A 20,689-nucleotide genomic window follows, 5' to 3' on the forward strand; every position below is an offset into this window, starting at 1 on the left:
TTCGAATGAAAAAATGTCGATATTCATTTAAATAACATGTACAAACTAAACCTGAAAATCTTTAAAAGGTTTTAAAAAGCAATTTAAGATTTTTATTTGAAGTGAGACATGCGTATACACTGATTCAATCCAGTTTGAAATTGAGTAATGCGAAATGGTTTTACTAAATAGACAACTATAAAATTTATTTAATACTGTTCACTTTCACTATCATTTTCATCGTTATCATCGTTATCTTCACTGTCGGACTCTTCAACACTGTCTGATAACTCCTCTTCTTCCTTTTTTGAATTGTTTCCAGAAACTCCTTCACTGTCAGATTCCAAAAGCTTGCCAAATAAAGCCTCTGCTTCATCTTCAGAATCTAGATTTAAATATAAAGGAGCAGTATAAACAAATAAAATCTAACCACGAAATTATTTATAATAGTGATCAAACTAACCGTCGTTAAAGACAAGAGGTGCGTCATTCACATCATCATCCTCAACCAGCAATTTGTTATTGGCGGTCTAAAAAACAAACGTTTACATATGTATGCATAAATGTGTATATGTACTTATATACACTTTTTAAGTCAAGAAATGTTCAAGGTGTTTACTACATCCAAAGACATTTTTAAGTCTAGAAATGCGAAAAGGCCTACATTTATGTACCCTTACTTCTAAAAACATGTCTGCATACATAATGCACATAAACATATTAAGTAAAGGGATGTATATAAAACTTGAATAGATTAACCGGAGTGCAAGATGCAAGGAAAATACTAATACATTTGAGGAGTTTAAATGAGAAACTCATGAAAATGCAGTTATAAATAAGAAAATTAGCTCAGGATACACTAAGTTTAATATAGCTTGACCACAAAACAATCAGCAAGGGAAATGCGATTTTGAATTGTTGCATTATCTAAATCTAAATATTTGTTAGACAAACTTGGTTGGAAGCATTACTTTTATTTTTTTCACATCCAAATCTGGTTGTTGCAGATAATTACTACACTCATAAACATTTCAAAAGTATATGAATGCGAAAAGATCTGCATTGATATACCTCAAACCATAAATATGATTCTAATTTATCAAGAAACATATGCATAACTAATATTGAGGAAAATTATGAGGGATATTTAAGGTACAGAAAATAGATTTTATGATTTTTTAAAATCTAATTTAAGTAAATTTAAAAAAATTTAGAGCAAACTTTTAGGAGAATAACAACATTAATGCAAATATATGCTAACAAATAATGAAGTGCCTTTAAAACTTACATGTGAAATGAGAAGGTCTATTTTCCCTTGAACAGTTAAAAGCAGTGGATGAACTTCTTGCTGTACTTTTAACAAATTATATAAAGTACCTAAAGTCGATGAAATACTCTGATTCTAGGAAGAAAAAGATATTAACTTATAAGCAATAACCCAAAGTATTTCAAGGTGTTACAGGATAACATATTAATAGTGTAATAGTAATATTGATACAGTAAATTGTTTTTAGAAGTGTTAAGACTCAGTGTGTGCTTTTTAAATAACCAAGTGGAAAAACTAAAGATTACCACTTGCAAACTTTAATCTTTCACTTGGCCACTCATGCATACATGTTTACATGTTCAATACCCCTGCACAACTCATCATTGTCATGAAGAAAATTATGATATCTTAACATTAGACAGTTTTTGATTGATAGTTGGATGTCATTTTGAACCCTGTAATTAAGACTTAAAAGTGTTATACATACTGTCATTATATGTGTTAGATGAACACCCATAATTATTCGTAACCAAGTAGAGAGGTCACTTGATCTAAAAATATCAAGTTATACAACATCAAAATATTTACTACATTTTACAAGATTTAGATTATACTCTTAAAAGTAGAATTAGAGCAAACCTTGATGGGTTCTGCTGAAGCTTGTCAACAATCTAAAACATGCAGAAAAAATTATAAAAAACTAAAAATTATTTGACAGTCTAAATTAAATTTAAATACATGGGAAAATTTTACTTACAATTGTTATAAAAGGACCAATCAAATTAACAGGAATTCTTTTAACAGTATTTTGAAGAACAGTTTCAGGATAGAACTTAAATAAGATTTCATTTAATAGAACATCATCAGTACTATGAATAGCCTGCACTAGCATTTGAGAAAATGAACCAGCATTCGGTTTATTAACAGATCTGGATTGATGTAAGAAAAGAAAAAAAGTCAATAAAAGAGCAACATGATAGTACACTACATTTTCACTAATTTTTAATTTGAATTAATTTACGTTTAACAACAATAAAAAAAAAGTAAATATGTACAATTATTATTTTAAGCAACACACTTTTTATGATTATCTGGAGTAACATCCTTCATTCGTTCAGCCATGGACCTCTTAAAAAACATATCATTTATAAGATAAAAAGATTTAAAAAAATTATCAAAGATTTAGAAATTTAACTAAGTTTGATATTTTTTTAAAAACTAGGAATCACATTTTTTCCAAATCTTTCTCAAAAAAATTAAAACATCTACCAGATCCTGCTCAGTGTCTGTTTTTTGCCTATCTTCTTCATTTCCATTCACATCAATGACAATATCTGGTCGCTTTTTAAGAACAACATGACTGTGACCAAGATATTTAGTCGAAAGATTTGTTATAGGATAGTCAATAACTGTATCTTCTGAACTCTTTTTATCTTCGAGCAAAACATTCTTGGATATTTCTATAACTATTTTACTATAGGTATCCAAGGTAGAGTAAATCTAAAACAAAAGTATTTTATTCTTATATTTTATTCTTTTTAAGATATAAAATTTAAATATTTTTTAAAACTTTATTAAAAAGAAAAAAGAAAAAAACTTCTAAAAAATCCTTAAACTAGTTTATAAAAACCATTGTTATGCTGTACTATAGAATTAGCATTCAGATTTACATTAATTAAAGATTTCGTTAAGGAAATAAGTACAAATTATCCAAATATATAAATAAATCTTTACAAACTATTTTCAAAAATCAGATTGTACAGGGGTTGGCAACTTTCTTTACTTCAATGACTATTTTATTCAAACAGACTAAACAGCCTTGACAAGTCAACTCATCCTATTTGTTTTTGTGGTGTACACATGCCAGGAAAACAATATTTGTTCATAAAAAATGTTCTATTTTTAGTTAATCAGGACTTAAGTGGAAATTAACATAAAAAGATATTTTTACTCTAATAATGATGATGCTGACTCAATTGTTTCCATGGAATAAGACATTGTTGATTGCAATCCCCCACCAGGACTAAGTTTTTCCTTGTTAATTCAAGGAATCTTGTAAAAGTTGGACATTTTGGCCAACATGGCTGCTTCAAGTCAGCTTTGTAAAGTTAGAAATACACATCAAGTTTTTCTATATTTAATTCATTGAATAGATTTTTTGCACATTCAATCAGTTTATTGATGCTATTTGTTGAATGGGTATGCTATAAAGACTGTATTGAATTAAAAAAAACCAATGTCTAACACATTTAAATTAGGACTATTAGGTGGTTATGATTTGAATTGAATGAAGCAAGCCTCAGTTGATCTTTCTGCTAAAATAGCTTTATCAATATTAGAGAAATGAGACTTTGCATTACCTTGTTGCAAGTAAGTTATTTTGTGCTCATAACTTTTGGGAAATTTTGATTTTATTACTGGAATTAGGTTTTCCAAAAGCATTTTCTTGCATTCTTTTGAGATGACTGAGACAATATTTTTTTAAATCAATCTTCATTTAGAACCTACTTTAGAAACATTTCTGAGCTGGTTGTTTGTAAACAAATGGCCATATACCAAATTTTCCATTGATACATTGTTTTTTGAATGTGAAACAGTGTGGCCTGAAAACAGCTTCCATGAATATTACTTTGGCAATAAAGCACTTAGTTTTACAGCTGCTGTGTGGCTCTTCATCAAGGTGGCATAAACAGTTCAATTGGGTCAAGTAGAACCACTTTTTGTCAATCTAGTTATATATGCTCTGAAAATAACTTTTTGGTTTTACCATAGAAAAGCAAAATGCCAGACTTGTCAACTTATTTTGTTTCATTAAATATGACCTAACTGGAGACAATGAATTTAAAACTATTACCACACTGTTATACTTTCCTCCTCATTTTTTTGAACGAAACATCCACAAAAAATTGACCTTGACTATACTGGCTTATAGCTATTTGCCAAATTTTAGAAACTTAAACAACTAACCTCATAATTGACTGCAACCTTATTAATAGCACCATATTGCAGTTTCTCACCTTTCTAATTTTGTAACAACTTTTCCAATACACTTTTACATTGTTTAAGTGTTAAATTCTTCAATTTCTTCTTCTAAACACTTTATCACCATTTTTTAAATGCAGCAGCTGTCATTAATTTTTTTACTACCTTACAGAAAGTCTTAACTATCTAAAACTCATTACAATTTTCAATTATTTCAATGCTATGATAATGTTAAATATTAACTTATTTCAATAATCCCACATTTTTTAAAGAAATATATGCCTTATTTTAGACAGAATGCGTGTGTGTGTGCCTGTCTATTTGATATCAACAACGTTGTGAGGGGTGAAAGACATTTTTTTGGTCTTCTATTTGTGTTATTTCCTTTTTTTAATCTAAAATTTAATTATTAGTGTTTTTATTTAGAATATAAATATTTTAGTATTTTGATTATAAATAAAGGTAAAGTAAAAATTCCAGGAGTTCCGTTCCTGTCAATTGCAGGGGTTCTGATGTATTGATATGATTGTAGGGGTTGTCCCAATTTATTCTATCCTCATTTGTTGTTATGGAAACTTTCACAAATAATTGATATCAAATAGAAACTTATCAATAAACGGTTATTAAGTTCAAAGTTAGTTCGAAATTTGTTCTGGAGTTTTATAACCTTAAATGTTGATCAGAATCATACCTAGAAGTCTTTTTTAAGTTTTCAAGTCTCATAAATACATTAAAATTAGATACATTGGTGCATTTGACTCACAGCAAGGAAAAAGAATAAATGGTAGTTGGGAAAGAAAGGGACTAAGTTAGAAAATAGGTGGAAAATATTATCCCAATAAACAGACAATTTGAAGCAAGCACTAAATCATCTTTAAAAAACTTGAAATATTAAATTAATAATAGTGTATATTCTAACTTTACAAAAATAATCACCAACTGTCTGAGTTAGAACTGAGAAAACTGTACCCTCAAAATACAATGAATGCTCTTTAAATAAAATGTACAAAATCTAAATTGAAACATGAGGTGTGAAGGAAGCTACCATATAAGCAAAATAATAAAGCAGCTGTATAAACAGATGCATAAGAAGCTCTCAAAAAAGACTGATACAAGGAATTCATTTGCATCTAACAAAGGCATATTTTCTGGGGATGTCATAGCCAGATAATGGTAAGAGTTAATTGAGCAGGATTGTCAAAGAAATTTCCTAAAAAATTACTAAAAACATATATTCAAGCTTGATAAATATTCTCTGAGAGCACTTACAGGATACCACAGAAATCTCCAACAAGTGTTGAACAAGTTTAAAATATGCATTTTGTTATAGCATGAAGATAAATATATTAACAATAACTGCAAAACAGGTTTATAAAAAATTGAACAACTCAAAATTGTAAATAAATCAATATCAAGCTAACATCAAGCCAATAGGCTGAGGTATAAACCCATCTTACATAAGTTTGAAATGTGGGATTGACAGTCCCTCCAAAAACAAGCTTCAAAGACAGCTCAGAACTGTATTCAAGGTCTCCATTCACAAAAGGAACAGGGGTTGAGCTTGATCTCTAAAAGTATTAACATTCATATGAATATAAAAGTTACATTTGAAAATTCCACAAAAAAGATATTAAGTTTTTCATATTATTACTAACCTTGCCTTCCTTTTGAATAAGATCTAAGACTTTTTTGGGTTCAATTGGCCGGGTAGATTTGCTATATTAAAAAATTTAACAGATTAAAAATCACAATTTTTTAAAAGCATCTTTTAGAGTTTGATAACTTCAAATATAGAATTGATATCAATAAAAAAATAAAAAAGGCAGTTAAAAAGCATCTAATGAGTAGTCCAACAATTGTTTCAACTATTTTCTGGTAAGGAAACAATTGTTGGTAACATAATATACAACAATCTATTTAAATAGTAATTTACCACCCTAATCATTTAAATGAGTTTAAAGATATTAAAACATATTTTAACTAGCCTAATTATCTATTGTATAAAATAATTATATATTCTTCAGAAAGAATATAATTGTTACACTATTTAAACAGAATAAATCAGAAAAAAATCATATTTTAACTCTTATATTGTTATAATTTTAAAACATACAATAAGAACATAATGAGCTTTGCAATTTATTTCAGTAACTATATTTTACATTTTTTAAAAACAAGAACAATAATTAAAAATAACTCAGAGAAATATAGATATATGAAAAGTAAAATAAACCAGCACAGGATATATAAATTGAGTTGAAGTTGAAACTCTTTAGAATCTTAAAATCATAAAATATTTATATTAAGAATACTACAACGTAATATAGTAAATTGGAAAATTTTTTTTTACCCATTTAATGCATTTTCAAAAAAATGAACTTTTCCATCATGACAGCCAACACAAACTTTTAGTGGCTAAAAAACAAATAGAAAAACAATGCTATAACTGCAATATTCTGACTAACAAAAAAAACATTAAAACTTACTAAAACAAAAGTGATATGGTGTGATCTTATCATAATAGAGATCCCATGTGCTTTTGTGAATTGTTCTGTGCACAGGAATCCAATCATAGTGCAATATACATATACTATATTGCATATATTAAGAAATAGTACATATATGTACATATATAAGAAATAGTACACATAGTACATATGTTAAGAAATAAACTGAACAAATTGATGTTTGAGTTGTACACCAAAATATATGTACATCATACTGATATCCATAACAACAATTTTTAGTTACCTGGTCTTCATTTTCAACAACCATGGAATCAAGAAAAACAGGAATATCTGACAACCTGTATGATGCTACTGCTTGCTTATTTGGATTTGAACAATTTATATGCCTAAAAAATGACATAAAATAAGTCACACCAAAAAGATACACTTTAAAAGATTATCTAAAAACATGGGAAATATCAGCATTTAATTTCTAAACAACAAATGAAGCAAAGGCTTAAGACATTTACTGATTAAACAACTGATACACAATATACATACCATGCATTGACTACTCTATCACTAGAAGAGCCAGATAAAAAATAAAACCCATCAGAACTCAACAACGGATTCTGTTGTACAGAACAGAATGCTGAAAATTGTAATAACGTGACAGAAGAAGAATGTCCATTGAATTCCTAAACAAATGAGTTGAATTGTTTCTTATTAAAGTTAAGTGAGTTGCAATTTGAGCTTAAAAATATATTACAATATTTAAAACCACTCCTTTTCACATTAACAGATGAATAATATTTAAGGTGTTTAATCTCAGTGAAAACAAAATTTTATACAACAGATTCTTACCATTAGCAGTTCTTTTGTTTTTAGATTCCATAACTTAATTGAATTTCCAGCTGATAATAAAGATTCTCCTTTAGAATCAACACAAACCATTTGGATAGGTAGTTTACCAGCCTTCCATTTGCTTAAAAAAATTAAAGAGAAATTACTTAGAGAAAGTGTTTAGCAAATCAGCCCTTAAAGTATAAAAAAACAGCTTTTCATAAAAAGTTGATCAACATAGTTTGTAATAAAAAAAGTTGATAAATATAGATTGTAATAATTCTATGAATTTTGATTTTGCACTTCATGTTTATCTGCAGTTTGTGTGTCATTTCCATGTAACTAAATTTAAAATTTTCCTATAATCTTTTTAAATTAGGTTAAAAGGAAATATATTTACCTTGTTATTTTACCTGATTGATTAGACCATCCCATTATGTATCGATCATCAGAACATGTGTAACATGAGTCAGTTCCCTCAAAGTATGACACACAGTTCACTTGATCTGTGTGTTGGTCTTTCTAAAACAAAAGAAAAGCAAAAACCTTGTTATAAGTTTAAATTTTTTACTGACCATACTTAATCATATTAAGATATAATGTAAGTCATGTTTAATTATGCTACTACACTTTCTCCCCACCTTTTTTATGATTATGATAGGGAATATTATACCAATTAAGGGTTATATAAAAACATAGGTCTCAAAATCAATGTAAGGTATTATAGTTTAAAATTTGAAAATTATTCAATAAATCGCTAAAATTTTTCATCTTGAGTTAACTTACTAGGCAAAATATTGCCAACCTGATTTTTACTATAAAAAAAGAAATTTTAAAAGTTGTTTGGTTTGTTATAAATGCAACAATTCTTGTGAGTGAGAATCTAACAGACAAACAAGTTTAAAACCTGTTATTCTCTTGAAACATAATTCTTATAAAACATGTGATTTATTCTTGTGAATATTTTAACAGAATGACTATTTACAAAAAAATATAAATCAAAATCTTTTTCTGAAACTTGTTTTGAAATTTTAGTTTTTACATTGATACACATAATTAAAATATAGTGAATATTGGCAACTTGAAGTAAAATTTTCAACTTTCAACTTCAAATTAGAGCACTTTACATTGATTTTGAAATCTTTGTTTTTATACTATTCTTAATCAGCATAAAATTCACTATCATAACTATGTTATATGTTAACAAAAAAAAAGAAAAAAGAAAAAAAAAAGGAAATGGGGAAGGGTGGGGGTGGGTAGAGATGCAGTACCATCTAATTATGCATCGAATTTCAATAGTTTAAATGGTTAAATAATTGAGAGGAAAAGTGATATAAGATAGATCAAGTTTAATTATCAGAATATAATATTCATATTTATAAGACCTTTAACTATACAACAAAGAAATTTTAAGTTAAACTAATCAAGCAAAATAAGTGCTCTTTCAAACACTTATTTTGCTTAACATTTATTAACAGTTCATACAAACACAGTGCTGATTTCACCAACAACTGGATCATATATAAACACAGTGCCATTTTTTGTTCCAACTATTAATGATAGATAATCAGTAACTTGAAGACCATTAGTTTCTTCTATCTTTTTTCTTTTAGCTTTAGACTCCTAAAATCATAAAATGCACATGCAGGACTCAAAATAAACTTTTGTTGTTAAGTCATGTAAATAGCTATAAAATGTTTCCAATATTAGCGAGATATTGTTCTTAAAAATAAGTTTTCTTAATACATCAAAGATACTCAGAAATGAACTAACCTTCTTTTTTTTCTCTTTAGGATTTCGATTTCGCGTCCAACATAAGCACGTACATGATGATTCTATAGTAGAAGCCGGGGAAAATTCTTGAACAACTTTTCCAGAAACAACATCCCATATTCTTAATCTACCATCTATGGATAAAAGAGCAAATAACAGGCCATTATGTGTAAAGGAAGATGCTCGAGAGTCGCGACGAGTTGGCTCCATTTTGCTTGCGAAAGGTTGCACGTGTAGTACCTTCGTTCTAATTATTCCCACAATTGGCATGCGCATCCGATTTGACTCCCTTGGACGTAGATATCTCAGTATTTATTATTTTTTTATTTTCTTTTTTATTTATATAGTACTTTTATTCATCAATATTGTTTATAAGATACCTAATATAAATAATGACAAAATATTTACAAATTATTTTTTCTTGAATAAGCAAATTTTTTTAAAAATAAATGTATCCAAATACACTATGCTTAAGCAGTGACGTAGTCTTGTTTAAGCTTGACATTTAGACGTGAAATTGTCACCGATTAATGTAATTTTTATTTCAGTGTTACTTGCCAGCATAGTTCGCTAGTAAACAAGATGGTTCGAAAGATGAAACTGAATATTTTAGTTTGTAAATCAGACAGATAACAAATATTATAAAGTAATGACGAAAAATATTTTTGTATAAAAATAATAAATGTAATGGAAGGATGTCCAAAACAACTTATGATCAGTTTTGATCTAAAGGAACCAGTAGTAACAGAGGATGTTTTTGAAAAGCCTTTGAAAAAAGTATGTATATATATTTAATTCCTATTTCTTACACACACAAAAAGAGGTTTTAATTAGATGGTATTAAAAGAGTTTTACTTTTTAATTTTATCTAATTAATATCTCTTTTCGTAAAAACTAGTATCAGTTAGGTAAAATCTGTTAGATTTATATATATATATATATATATATATATATATATATATATATATATATATATATATATATATATATATATATATATATATATATATATATAGGGATAACTTGATTATAAAATTATTCAATAAAATCAATTATTCAATTAGCAGCAATAACGTTCTCAAACAAATGCATGCCTAAACCAAATGCACCCTATTCTTCAGCAAAATAACCAATACATGTTGGGAACTTCTGCATTAGCTTGTTGAAAAGATATTTCTCTGATATTTTTCTGCTTATAAGTTAATACTAACATAAATTGTCCTCTGCACATAAAGTAGGACTTGTAGCTTAGGTCTTCATCAATGATTCAATGAATTATGCTCACAGAGACTTTAACTCATTTATGCCTAAAAGGAAACTAGTTAAATTTTCCTCTGTACATAAAGTAGGACTTCTGTACATAAAGTAGGTCTTCATGAATGATTCAATGAATTTAAAAGGAAATTAGAAAAGAAAAAAAAATTGCCTTGTGAAGTTCCAGCTACATATGGATGTTCTCAAATACTGCATGCATCCTTTTTATATATATGTATACATATAGACAGACAGACAGACACACACACACACGCATGCACACATATACATACATACATACATACATACATACATACATACATACATACATACATACATACATACATACATACATACATACATACATACATACATACATACATACATACATACATGTATACATGCATGCATGCATATATACATTATGATTAATTAAAAGATTCTAAAGGAGTTTGAATAGTTTTTTTTTACAACATGTTCAAGGAGGGTTAAAGCTGCTCACTTCTGTGAAATATTACTGTTAAATTGCTGAAAATCAACTCCTGTGATGTTTGTTTAGTTTTTTGTAAAGTAAAAATTATTAAACCTCTTTGATAATTTGTACCTTTCATTCCATCTTTGTAAGCTACAAATTTAGTTTTAATACTACCCTTTTTGGTTCTTATATTTTTTGAAGTTCTGCTGATGTAAATTTAAACTGCATATTCTGGAGACAACTGCAACTTTCATGTATGTTGCTTAAGTTCTTCTTGCTGGGTTCCTCCAGAAATTTTTAACCGTAGGAGCAGGTCCAGGAGCTTCTACTTATAAAAAATATAAAAATATAAGATTTATAAAATGGCATGCAATGAGCTAAAGATAGTACAAATATATTAAATGTCAAGGATCTCACAGTGTAAAATCTGTTATTTTTCCATAAGTTTTCTGTTTATTCTTCTATTTATTCTTCAAGGCTATTTGCTAGAGAATGTATAGTTTTTAACCAACTAATGAAATGTGCTTAACTATCTTTCTTTGACCAAAATTTATATATTACTATTTTAGTATATTCACGAATTTTACCATGAAGATCCAAATAGTTATCAAAATGAAATCAATCAAATAACCCAATTAAGGAAAGTATGTAGTATTTTTTTTATCTTCATAGATTTTATTTTACTGTAGTTTCTGGATGGATTTTATTTTCTTTCAGACCATTTGAATATGTCTAAAGTTTCAATTCTTCAAATAATATAATAAATGTGTTTTCTTTTGCTTTTATCTTATCTTACTTATTTAAAAGTTGTTAAAAAGCATTTTAAAAAAGTAAAAATTATGATTAATTATAATTTAGAATCAGTCTTTATTTGTTTAGAGTATTTCAAGCATCCCACATGATAAACAAGGATGTGTTATTCTTCATAAGTATTATGTACAACTCCATTATCTGCAGTCCAGGTTTCCAATGAGAGAAGGGGGAGCTGCTTCTACAACCTTTATCTGGTAATCCATTACACATACATACATACATACATACATACATACATACATACATACATACATACATACATACATACATACATACATACATACATACATACATACATACATACATACATACATACATACATACATACATACATACATACATACATACATACATACATACATACATACATACATACATACATACATACATACATACATACATACATATACACACTTATATGTATATATTTAAGTATAAATTTAGTGCCAAGACCTGTGTAAGTTTTTACAATCTTATGTTGGTTTTCTTTAGGTATGATGTCTATAACTTTGAGCCAGTTTCCTACAAAGATATTAGATTTGAGCAAGCCTGTGTTTTGTATAGCTTGGCAAGCTTATATTCTCAACTTGGTGCAAATGAAAATTGCTCTTCTGATGAGGTTATTTGAAAAATTTCTGTGTTTACCTGTTTATGGAAAAAAAGAAGTTGTAAACTTTTAAAAGTTTATTTTTTAAGTGCTTTAACGATTTTTCAATAATTTAATATTAATTTGAATTTTAGAGTTTGAGATCTGCATGCACACATTTCCAAACTGCAGCTGGAGCATATCAATTTCTTAAAGTATTACATATATATATATATATATATATATATATATATATATATATATTTCTTGTTACTTTAATGAATTATTGTTTTTAGATTATTAGTTTTGAATATATATCTAATGATTTTCAAAAAAGAAAAGCTCTTAGAATGGCAATTTGTCAAGTTTAAAGAATTTTTAACACAATCTAAATTTTTTAACGTTTTTGATTCTTAAGCTTTTTTATGAGACTAAAAAAAAATTCATCTCTTATTAAATGTTTGTGTAATTTCTACAATAAAAGTAAGTAATATGTTGAATTTAAATAACATTTTCATTTAGCATGACATGTCATGTTATTTTGGAATGTCAAGTATTTTAAAGCCTGAAATGATTTTTAATGAAATTAAGTTTTCTTCAAATGAGCACATTCTTATAATATAAAACTAAGGCTTCTGTTAAAATTCATTGTACAAATGGTATGTTTTTTTGTTTTTTGTTTATTTTAATTATAATTAAGTTTTGTTTCTTGGAAAATTTTAATGGAACTGTAAAATCTATTTAGGAAAATTTTTCTCTTGGTGAGTTTCCTGATATGAGTGAAGATATTTTAACAATGAAATTAAATGTGATGATGGTAAGTTCTGTTTTTGTTTTTTTCTTTTACATCAGAATGTTTGCTTGTAAATTTATTGTCTTATTTTGCTAGCTTATTAAATTTCATAGCGTCATTAATGACTTTTACTTGGTGATTTACTATCATGCAATGTTAAAATTGAAAAAAGGTAGCTAAGCAAAAAAGATGAAAAGAAAGCATATTTCTTATAACTTATAAACTCATTTTATAGGGTCAATCATTGGAATGCATTTTAGAAAAGTCAATACGTGATAATCGTAATGCTTTGCTAATTGCAAGAGTCAGCATACAGGTATTAAGAAGCTGTTAGTAATACTTTATAGAAACATTGTCATAAATAAATATTTTCAGTTTTAACTTTTGATATTACCAATAAGTGAGCACTTTATGATCTAAGATACTGTTAATTCTCTAACAGGAGCACAAAGTAGCAAATATAACTAATAACTCCTTTAGAATCTTCCTGAAATTTTACAAAAAGGTTTTTAAAATAATAACCATCTAATAAATAAACATTAATTCTCTAACAGAATAACTAAACATTTGTATAAAATCTGATGAACTAATTTACTCAAACTTTGAATTAATGTTTTGATATAGGTTGTTGATTATTTCAATGATGCTGCAAGTTTGTTGGATAAACCTGGTACTGCAGAGATAGGATCTTCTACAAGAAAGGTTGTTTTTTTTTTTTTTTTAAATTGAAAGCTTATGTACTTTTTAATTGTTGTAATTGTTTCTATATTTTTAAAGTTTTCTTTAGAGTTGGATTAAACACCTGAAAATAAAGGCATTATCATATCATGCACTGGCATATGTAAGTTACCTTTTACATATTCTTTTAAATGCTTTTTTTCATCTACATGATTATCATATCATGCACTGGCATATGTAAGTTACCTTTTACATATTCTTTTAAATGCTTTTTTCATCTACATGATTCATAATCATATAGATTACAAATCACGTAGATGAAAAAGCATTTCATAATTTTTCTCTTCCAAAATATTTTTTGCTACTCTTAATTTTAAAGTTTATGTTATTTCTTCCCGTGATGCATTTACTGCTCGATCTTGACCAGTGCATGCTAATAGAAAAATAAATAATATTTTTTTAAATGCAGGTACTATTCTTGCATTTTAGTTGTTAAATAGAGCACCAATTTCATTTTTGCACACAGAGATTAAGTTCTGTAGTTTTTCATCATTTCTTTAAAATTTTTACTTTAAAGTTTTTATTCTTTAGACTTTCATGTCAAATGATGCAGAGGAAAAAGAAATGTTTGGAACAAAGGTTTTCACTTTTGTTTTTTTTTTTAACTAATTTACTCAACAATGTAAGTTTTATGAAAGTCAAAATGAAATGGATGCACATTAATGTAGAATATGCACATATCTTGCAGTAGGAATTTTACTCATAAAAAAAAGACATTAAGAATCAATTATCCTAATCCATTAGTTGCTATCTTGGTAAGTTTCATGGAAAACTTTTTTACTGTTTTTTTTATCTTTAAACATAGGTTAGCTACATGCAAGCTGCTTTGAAAAAAATCACCGAAGCTACAAAGTTGTTGAAGGTTAAAATATTTAAAATCTCTATAAAATTTTTAAAATGTCTCTAAAGTATTACTACAAAAATATTAAATTATCTCACAGAGAATGCTTTTCAAAATGTTATTTTAGAGCAGGTGTTATTATTTTAAAATACAGGTTAGAATGATAAAAATAAGTTCCTATCTAAATCAATATTTCCCTTATGAATGGAATTTTTTTTCAAAATATTTCATCACTCAAGTCATCTTGACTTTGAAAATGATAAATTATTTTGAAAATCTCGACCTTGAAAACCAAATTACCTTTACATTTGTTTCATACTTGCTACACAACATATTTGCGGTTGTTAAGGTTTTCATTATTTGCTTATTTATTACAGAAACAACCTGTTCAAGTTATTGAGTCTGTTCAGTTTATTGCTGATGTTGTTAATCAAAAGTAAGTACATTTCATTAAGCTAATGGTGTTAAAAAGGTACAAAGATATTGGTTATAAAATTTGTTTCTTTCCAAAATGTTAAATACTTAAACTTTTTTTTGTAAAGGTACGATGCTGCAAAGAAAGATAATGATTTTGTTTATCATATGATAGTACCTGAGCTTTCTTCAATGGAGGAAATTAAAGGTGTTAACCTTATCAAACCAATCCTATTTCAGTACAATGATGCTAGTGTTGCAGGTGTTGATATTTTCTACAAATTAGTGCCAATGAAGGCTCATGAATTGGCATCACTTTATAGGCAGGTTTAATTTAGATTCCACAAAATTTTATATAGGATTTCTTTCAGTCAGCATTTGTTTTTTACTTTTATTTCATTTTTTCTTTAAAAATGAAAATTCTTAATTTGTAAAAAGAAAAAAAAATACATAACATCTTAACCATTATGCTAATGTGTTACATAATCCTTAAAAAAACATATATTTTGGTGTCACCAGTTTACAAATGACTGTTCTGACTACCATTCAGCTATAGCTTTAAAAATATTTTTTTAGATTAAAAAGTCAAAAAAAAAATTTTTCTATTTCTATTTAAGTTTAGACTACTACTTTCCTAAGGCCATTCACTGCTTAGTCTTGACTAGTGTATGCAAAAAAAAATAAAAAATTATTGAAATGATAGCAAATCCATTCACTGCTTGATCTTGACAATACTGTTCAAAAATTTAGCACACAGATTTAAGTTGTGTTTTTTTCTTTAAAAATGAAATAAAAATAAGAAATTCAAGGTTTTTTAAAAAATGCAACATGTTTATTTGACTTTTTTAATTATATTAAGAGAAAACTAAAAAATAAAAAAAACAATTGTCTATCACTAAATATCTTTAATCAAAGTTAGTATATAAAAAAAAGTTAAAAAAAAGCTGTTCATAAGTTTATCACGCAACTGGATTTAAGTTTGCTAATCGAATTTTAATGGAATCAAACCATTTTCGGCAATAATCAGTTGATAAGCTGTCAAACGACTCTTTCAAACTTTCCCTAAGATGTTCAGCTGATGTTATGGGAGCTTTAGTGAGTTTGCAGTCCAGTACAATCCATACATATTAGATTGGATTAAGGTCAGGTGATCTAGCTGCCCACTGAAGTACCTTAATGTTGTTTTTTTGAAACCAAATAGTCACCATTTTTGCCTTGTGACAAGGAGTGTTGTCTTGTTGAAACTGCCACTCCGACTCATTACTAAAAAAGATGTCTCTAGTCAGGATTAAATGATTTTCAAGCGTTTTGATATATTTATGTTGATCCATAAAACCATCGTATAAGTAGCAGAGACCTGGCCATCATGTGATGCAACCCCATATGCCTACCAAACCTCCACCACCTTGTAGTTGCGGCACAACGAAGCGACTATGAAACATCTCATATTAGTGTCTTTGGATAATCACTCTGTTCTTTCGGTTAATAACTGTAAAGTTGGATTCCTTACTAAATATTATTCTTCTTAGTTCATAATTAGTCATTTTCAAAATAGCTCTACAAAATTTGATATGTTTTAACCGATCTGTTGGTTTAAGCAGTGGTTTTCTGGCAGCACCGTAGCAACAAAGTTTTCGATCAATCAATCTTCTATTTACAGTTTGTCTTGAGATAAGATTTTTTAGAGCCAAGTTCACTTCTTGTACAATCTCTTTGGCTGAGTATTTAGGCTTTTTTCTTGCAATTCTATAGATACTATTATCATTGGTGATACTTGTTATTCTTGGTCGTCCAGATCGATTTTTTTCTGCAGTAATACCAGTTTTTTCAAGTTTCTGAATCATTCTGAGTACACTTGAACAAGATACAGACTTAAGAGTTCGAGCTATTTCAGAACTGTTGAAACCACCAAGATGTAGTCCTACAATACGCTGTTTTATTTCAGAGCTAATTGATTTTTTTCACATCTTATTGGTCAAATTATGGACAAAATTTAAGCAAAAAATACCAAGTTTATTTCAAATGAGGTAATACATGTTATGTATATCTTAGAAATTTTTGTTCAGTTATTATGTAAAAAAGGAAAGTTAAATTTACTTTTTAGTAAAAATTTGTTGTCAAAAAGTAAAAAGCAGCAGTTAAAAGACAATAGAAGTGCAAGTGTGCTAAACTTATGAGCAGCTTTTTTACACCGCTTTAATTAGCAGTCTCTGTTTAAGTTAAAAATAGATGGTTAAAATAATGTAATTTTTTTTTCTTTTTCTTTTTTTTTTTTTTTCTATATAAGGTTTGTTTTAATTAACTGTAAATAAAAAATAGAAAAGGCATAAGAAGTTTACTGCCTAAAAATTCAATTAAAAGAAGAAAAATGAAACTTAAATCTAATGTGTGCTAAGTTTTTTGAGCAGCATTGTATATGCAAAATCAAAAAATAAATTATTGAAACGATAGCAAAAATCCATTCACTGCTTTGGTCTTGACCAGTGCATGCAAAAACAAATAAAAAATTTTTAAAATGATAGCATCAACATAAGACCATGTTGGGTTTTCAAAAGGAATTAACTGAAACACTTAGATCTATAGAGCCATATGATTTGGAAGTGAAAAACTATGATTGTAAATCATCCCAGAAGTAAATTATTGACAAATTATAAATTGATAATAAAGTTAGAAGTGGCATATTCTCATATACTGAGATTTTAAATGGGTATATTCTTATAATAATTTATATATTGGAAATATTAATGATTGTAGTAGTCCTCTGCTGGAAATGCTAATTCAATTGCTGCACTTATAGTTACTACTGTGGTAGCAATTAATGATTTTATTGCAATAGAACAATAACAAAAGTATTTACCCAGAATCTCAATTATTTTACTGTCACCTCAATTTTAATCATCAATAATCTTTTTGGTTCTAAATATAACTAATTGACAACTTTATTTTTATACAGTGAGGCCAAGGATAACCATCTACGAAGTATCGCTGCTCTAATTGAAAATAAAAATATTCAGTTAAGGTTAGTAGTATGGCTCAAAACATTTAATGAATTGCTCTGATTTGCTTAAAGTTAAAATCAGTGAGTTGTTTTTTAGTTTGCCTTTTTCTTCCCATTTTAAAACATTTTTAATAATAGTTATTAAAAAGCAGTTATACTCTTCTAGCCAATATATGTCTGCTATGAATATTGAGGAGCTTCTTAACCCAAAAGGAGATTGTCTTCCAGGTTAACTTATATTAATTATTTGAATATTAGATTTATGTAGAGTTTATTGTAATAAATTTTTGTTTAAGTAAAGTTTTATATTTGATGTTGGTTGGTTAGTAGAAAAGCTCATTAATTTGAACAGATTTTTGCTGGAAAAAAGTACACTGCTGTGTTCAATAAACAGCAGTCCTTTAAAAAAAAAAAAAAAATTAAGTAAAAGTTTTTTCAAACTTTTTTCTCTGAAAACTCTTAATGTATAAAATTAAGAAATATGTTAAAAGCTTGACTTCAATCTAAATTACTGATTTACTATTTAGTTGTATGACTCATGTTTTTACTCATCTGCATTACATCAGAGTTTTGTAAATTTTTTGCAACTCTTGTTTAACAACAATAGTGCCTTTCCATGCTGCTATTTATTTGAACAATATCCTTTCAATTAATAAGGCAGTTATTCAGAATATTTGGTTATTAGACAGTTCAAACTGCTGTTTTTCTTTTGAACTGCTATATATAAAAGTAAAAAAATTTTCATGTATAATACTACTAAGAACAGTGATTCATCAGATTGCTAATGTTGTACTGCTTTTTTTTTAAATGTAATATGAGTATACTCAAAGTTAACACTTTGAGCGATAGCTTTGAGTTACATATTAATAAAAGTTTATTTTTTTAGATGACCTAATTTTGAAAAACCAATTTCTTCGTAATAATCCTGATCTCATTTCTAAAGTTGGAAAAGATATAGAAGGTTTTTGTTGAGTATTATTAATAATTTTTTAAATCAGGGCTGCAATTTTATAGCTGTTCTTTTTTGAATAACTCTATGTAGTGTAAATATCTTTGTCGATTACTTTAAACAGTCTTATTTTAGACTCCCCGTTGAACTGTTGTTATCTCTATTGGTACTAATGGTTTTCTAACTCTTTATTCTGCATACTGCTACTTTTATAAAATCTTATTCAACTATGTTACTAAATTACCAAATCTTCTTTTTAATTTAATAACTTAGTTCTAATAGATGCACAAAATAACAAAAGTTATTTACCTCATTGTGGAATAGTATTGTAATAAAAGATGCTTAAGTTATTTTTTGTTTTATAATTTTTTTAATTTAAAAAGAAAAAACAGCTATTATTAGAATGAATTTAAAAATTCTATAGCAACATTTCAAAATTTTGTGATTTGTGATCCAATTTCAAGCCGGATAATACTTCAAAACCTTTTTTTTTTTTTTATAAATTTTCTGTATTAAATTTTTATTTTTGATGCAGTTTACAACAATAAGTCTTGATTAATAGTATTTTAAAATCTTTTGTATATTGTTCTTTGTTCTTTTAGAACTCACTATTCTAACATCATCAGTTGAGAGTATGCTCAATGATATCAAAAAAATGTTAGAAAATTTTGCAGATGATGAAGTAAGGATAATTTTTTAAAATTTTTTTTGTAATTGCTTGAGTTTTAATTTCATGGAAAAATAAAAATGAACATCATACATTCAGCGTATTTAAAAACAAAAATGTAATTATCTAAAAACATTGTAACATTTTTAAAGTTTTTTCTTAAAAATATTTCTGTCATTTTGAAGAAAATTTACAAAGCAATGTTATTGGTATACAGTTATGGACAAAATAATAGTAGTGTGATTAAAATTAACGAATTAATATTATTTTCTTTAAACAGTTACTGAAAATGAAATTGTAATACTGGATTATTAATTAAATAGGTGTGAGATGATAAACTTTTTTATACTTATATAATTATTTATAATAATTACATAAGTATAAAAAACAAGTTGGACATAATAATAGTAGTATTAAATTATCTAATGTTATATTGCAAATGATTTATTTTATTAACAAAAAAATGATATAAATTTAATTAAACAATAGTAAAAAATTGATATTTAATTGCATGCCCCCGGTTTTTTATCACAGCTTTGCATCTATTCGGCATTGAGTTAATCAAATTTTGAAAATGTTCTAAAGGAATGTTGTTCCAAGCATTCTGGACAACTTGCCGTAACTCCTGCTGATTTTTTGGTTTTTGACTATAAACTGCCTCTTTTACATCCGTCCAAAGGTTTTTGATCGGATTGAGATCCTGTGACTGTGCAGGCCAATCCATAACTGCAACCCTATTCTCGATGAACCAACTTTTTACCCTACGACTGATATGCTTTAGATCGTTGTCCTGCATATAAACCCATCTAAGGGGCATATCTTCTTCTGCATAGGGTAACATGGTATTTTGTAATATTTGAAGGTATATGT

The 20,689-nt window shown here is 27.2% G+C and overlaps 2 protein-coding genes across 3 annotated transcripts in view; one reads left to right on the forward strand and one right to left on the reverse strand.

Moving 5' to 3' along the window:
• On the reverse strand, positions 1-9,565 carry LOC145185572 (WD repeat-containing protein 43-like). Its single transcript, XM_090097809.1, has 17 exons — positions 9,292-9,565; positions 9,004-9,141; positions 7,919-8,040; positions 7,540-7,660; positions 7,237-7,373; positions 6,980-7,082; positions 6,579-6,643; positions 5,884-5,944; positions 5,686-5,796; positions 2,516-2,746; positions 2,325-2,374; positions 2,004-2,175; positions 1,886-1,917; positions 1,734-1,797; positions 1,268-1,381; positions 443-509; positions 1-364 (listed from the first exon to the last, which is right to left on the reverse strand). The coding sequence occupies exons 1-17, from the start codon at positions 9,559-9,561 to the stop codon at positions 189-191; spliced, it is 2,034 nt and encodes a 677-aa protein (XP_089953935.1). The 5' UTR covers positions 9,562-9,565; the 3' UTR covers positions 1-188.
• The window catches only part of LOC145185866 (uncharacterized), a 24,229-nt gene continuing 12,851 nt past the window's right edge, over positions 9,312-20,689 (forward strand). The window contains exons 1-18 of one of the 2 annotated variants that reach the window (XM_090097807.1): positions 9,312-9,599; positions 9,840-10,068; positions 11,590-11,664; positions 11,900-12,027; positions 12,326-12,452; positions 12,575-12,634; positions 13,165-13,236; positions 13,448-13,528; positions 13,837-13,914; positions 14,000-14,053; positions 14,482-14,529; positions 14,756-14,812; positions 15,169-15,227; positions 15,334-15,528; positions 18,159-18,224; positions 18,370-18,431; positions 19,090-19,164; positions 19,755-19,834. In XM_090097807.1, coding sequence (XP_089953933.1) covers positions 9,979-10,068; positions 11,590-11,664; positions 11,900-12,027; positions 12,326-12,452; positions 12,575-12,634; positions 13,165-13,236; positions 13,448-13,528; positions 13,837-13,914; positions 14,000-14,053; positions 14,482-14,529; positions 14,756-14,812; positions 15,169-15,227; positions 15,334-15,528; positions 18,159-18,224; positions 18,370-18,431; positions 19,090-19,164; positions 19,755-19,834 — 1,407 coding nt within the window. In that variant the 5' untranslated portion in view covers positions 9,312-9,599; positions 9,840-9,978. Of the gene's footprint in view, positions 9,600-9,776; positions 10,069-11,589; positions 11,665-11,899; positions 12,028-12,325; positions 12,453-12,574; positions 12,635-13,164; positions 13,237-13,447; positions 13,529-13,836; positions 13,915-13,999; positions 14,054-14,481; positions 14,530-14,755; positions 14,813-15,168; positions 15,228-15,333; positions 15,533-18,158; positions 18,225-18,369; positions 18,432-19,089; positions 19,165-19,754; positions 19,835-20,689 lie in introns of those variants that run through there. The other variant, XM_090097808.1, reaches the window with a different exon arrangement.

This window comes from Hydra viridissima, unplaced genomic scaffold, assembly GCF_058129835.1.
Source record: "Hydra viridissima isolate aposymbiotic clone 2 unplaced genomic scaffold, HvirCarnegie_v1 scaffold_9, whole genome shotgun sequence".
Taxonomy (NCBI): domain Eukaryota; kingdom Metazoa; phylum Cnidaria; class Hydrozoa; order Anthoathecata; family Hydridae; genus Hydra; species Hydra viridissima.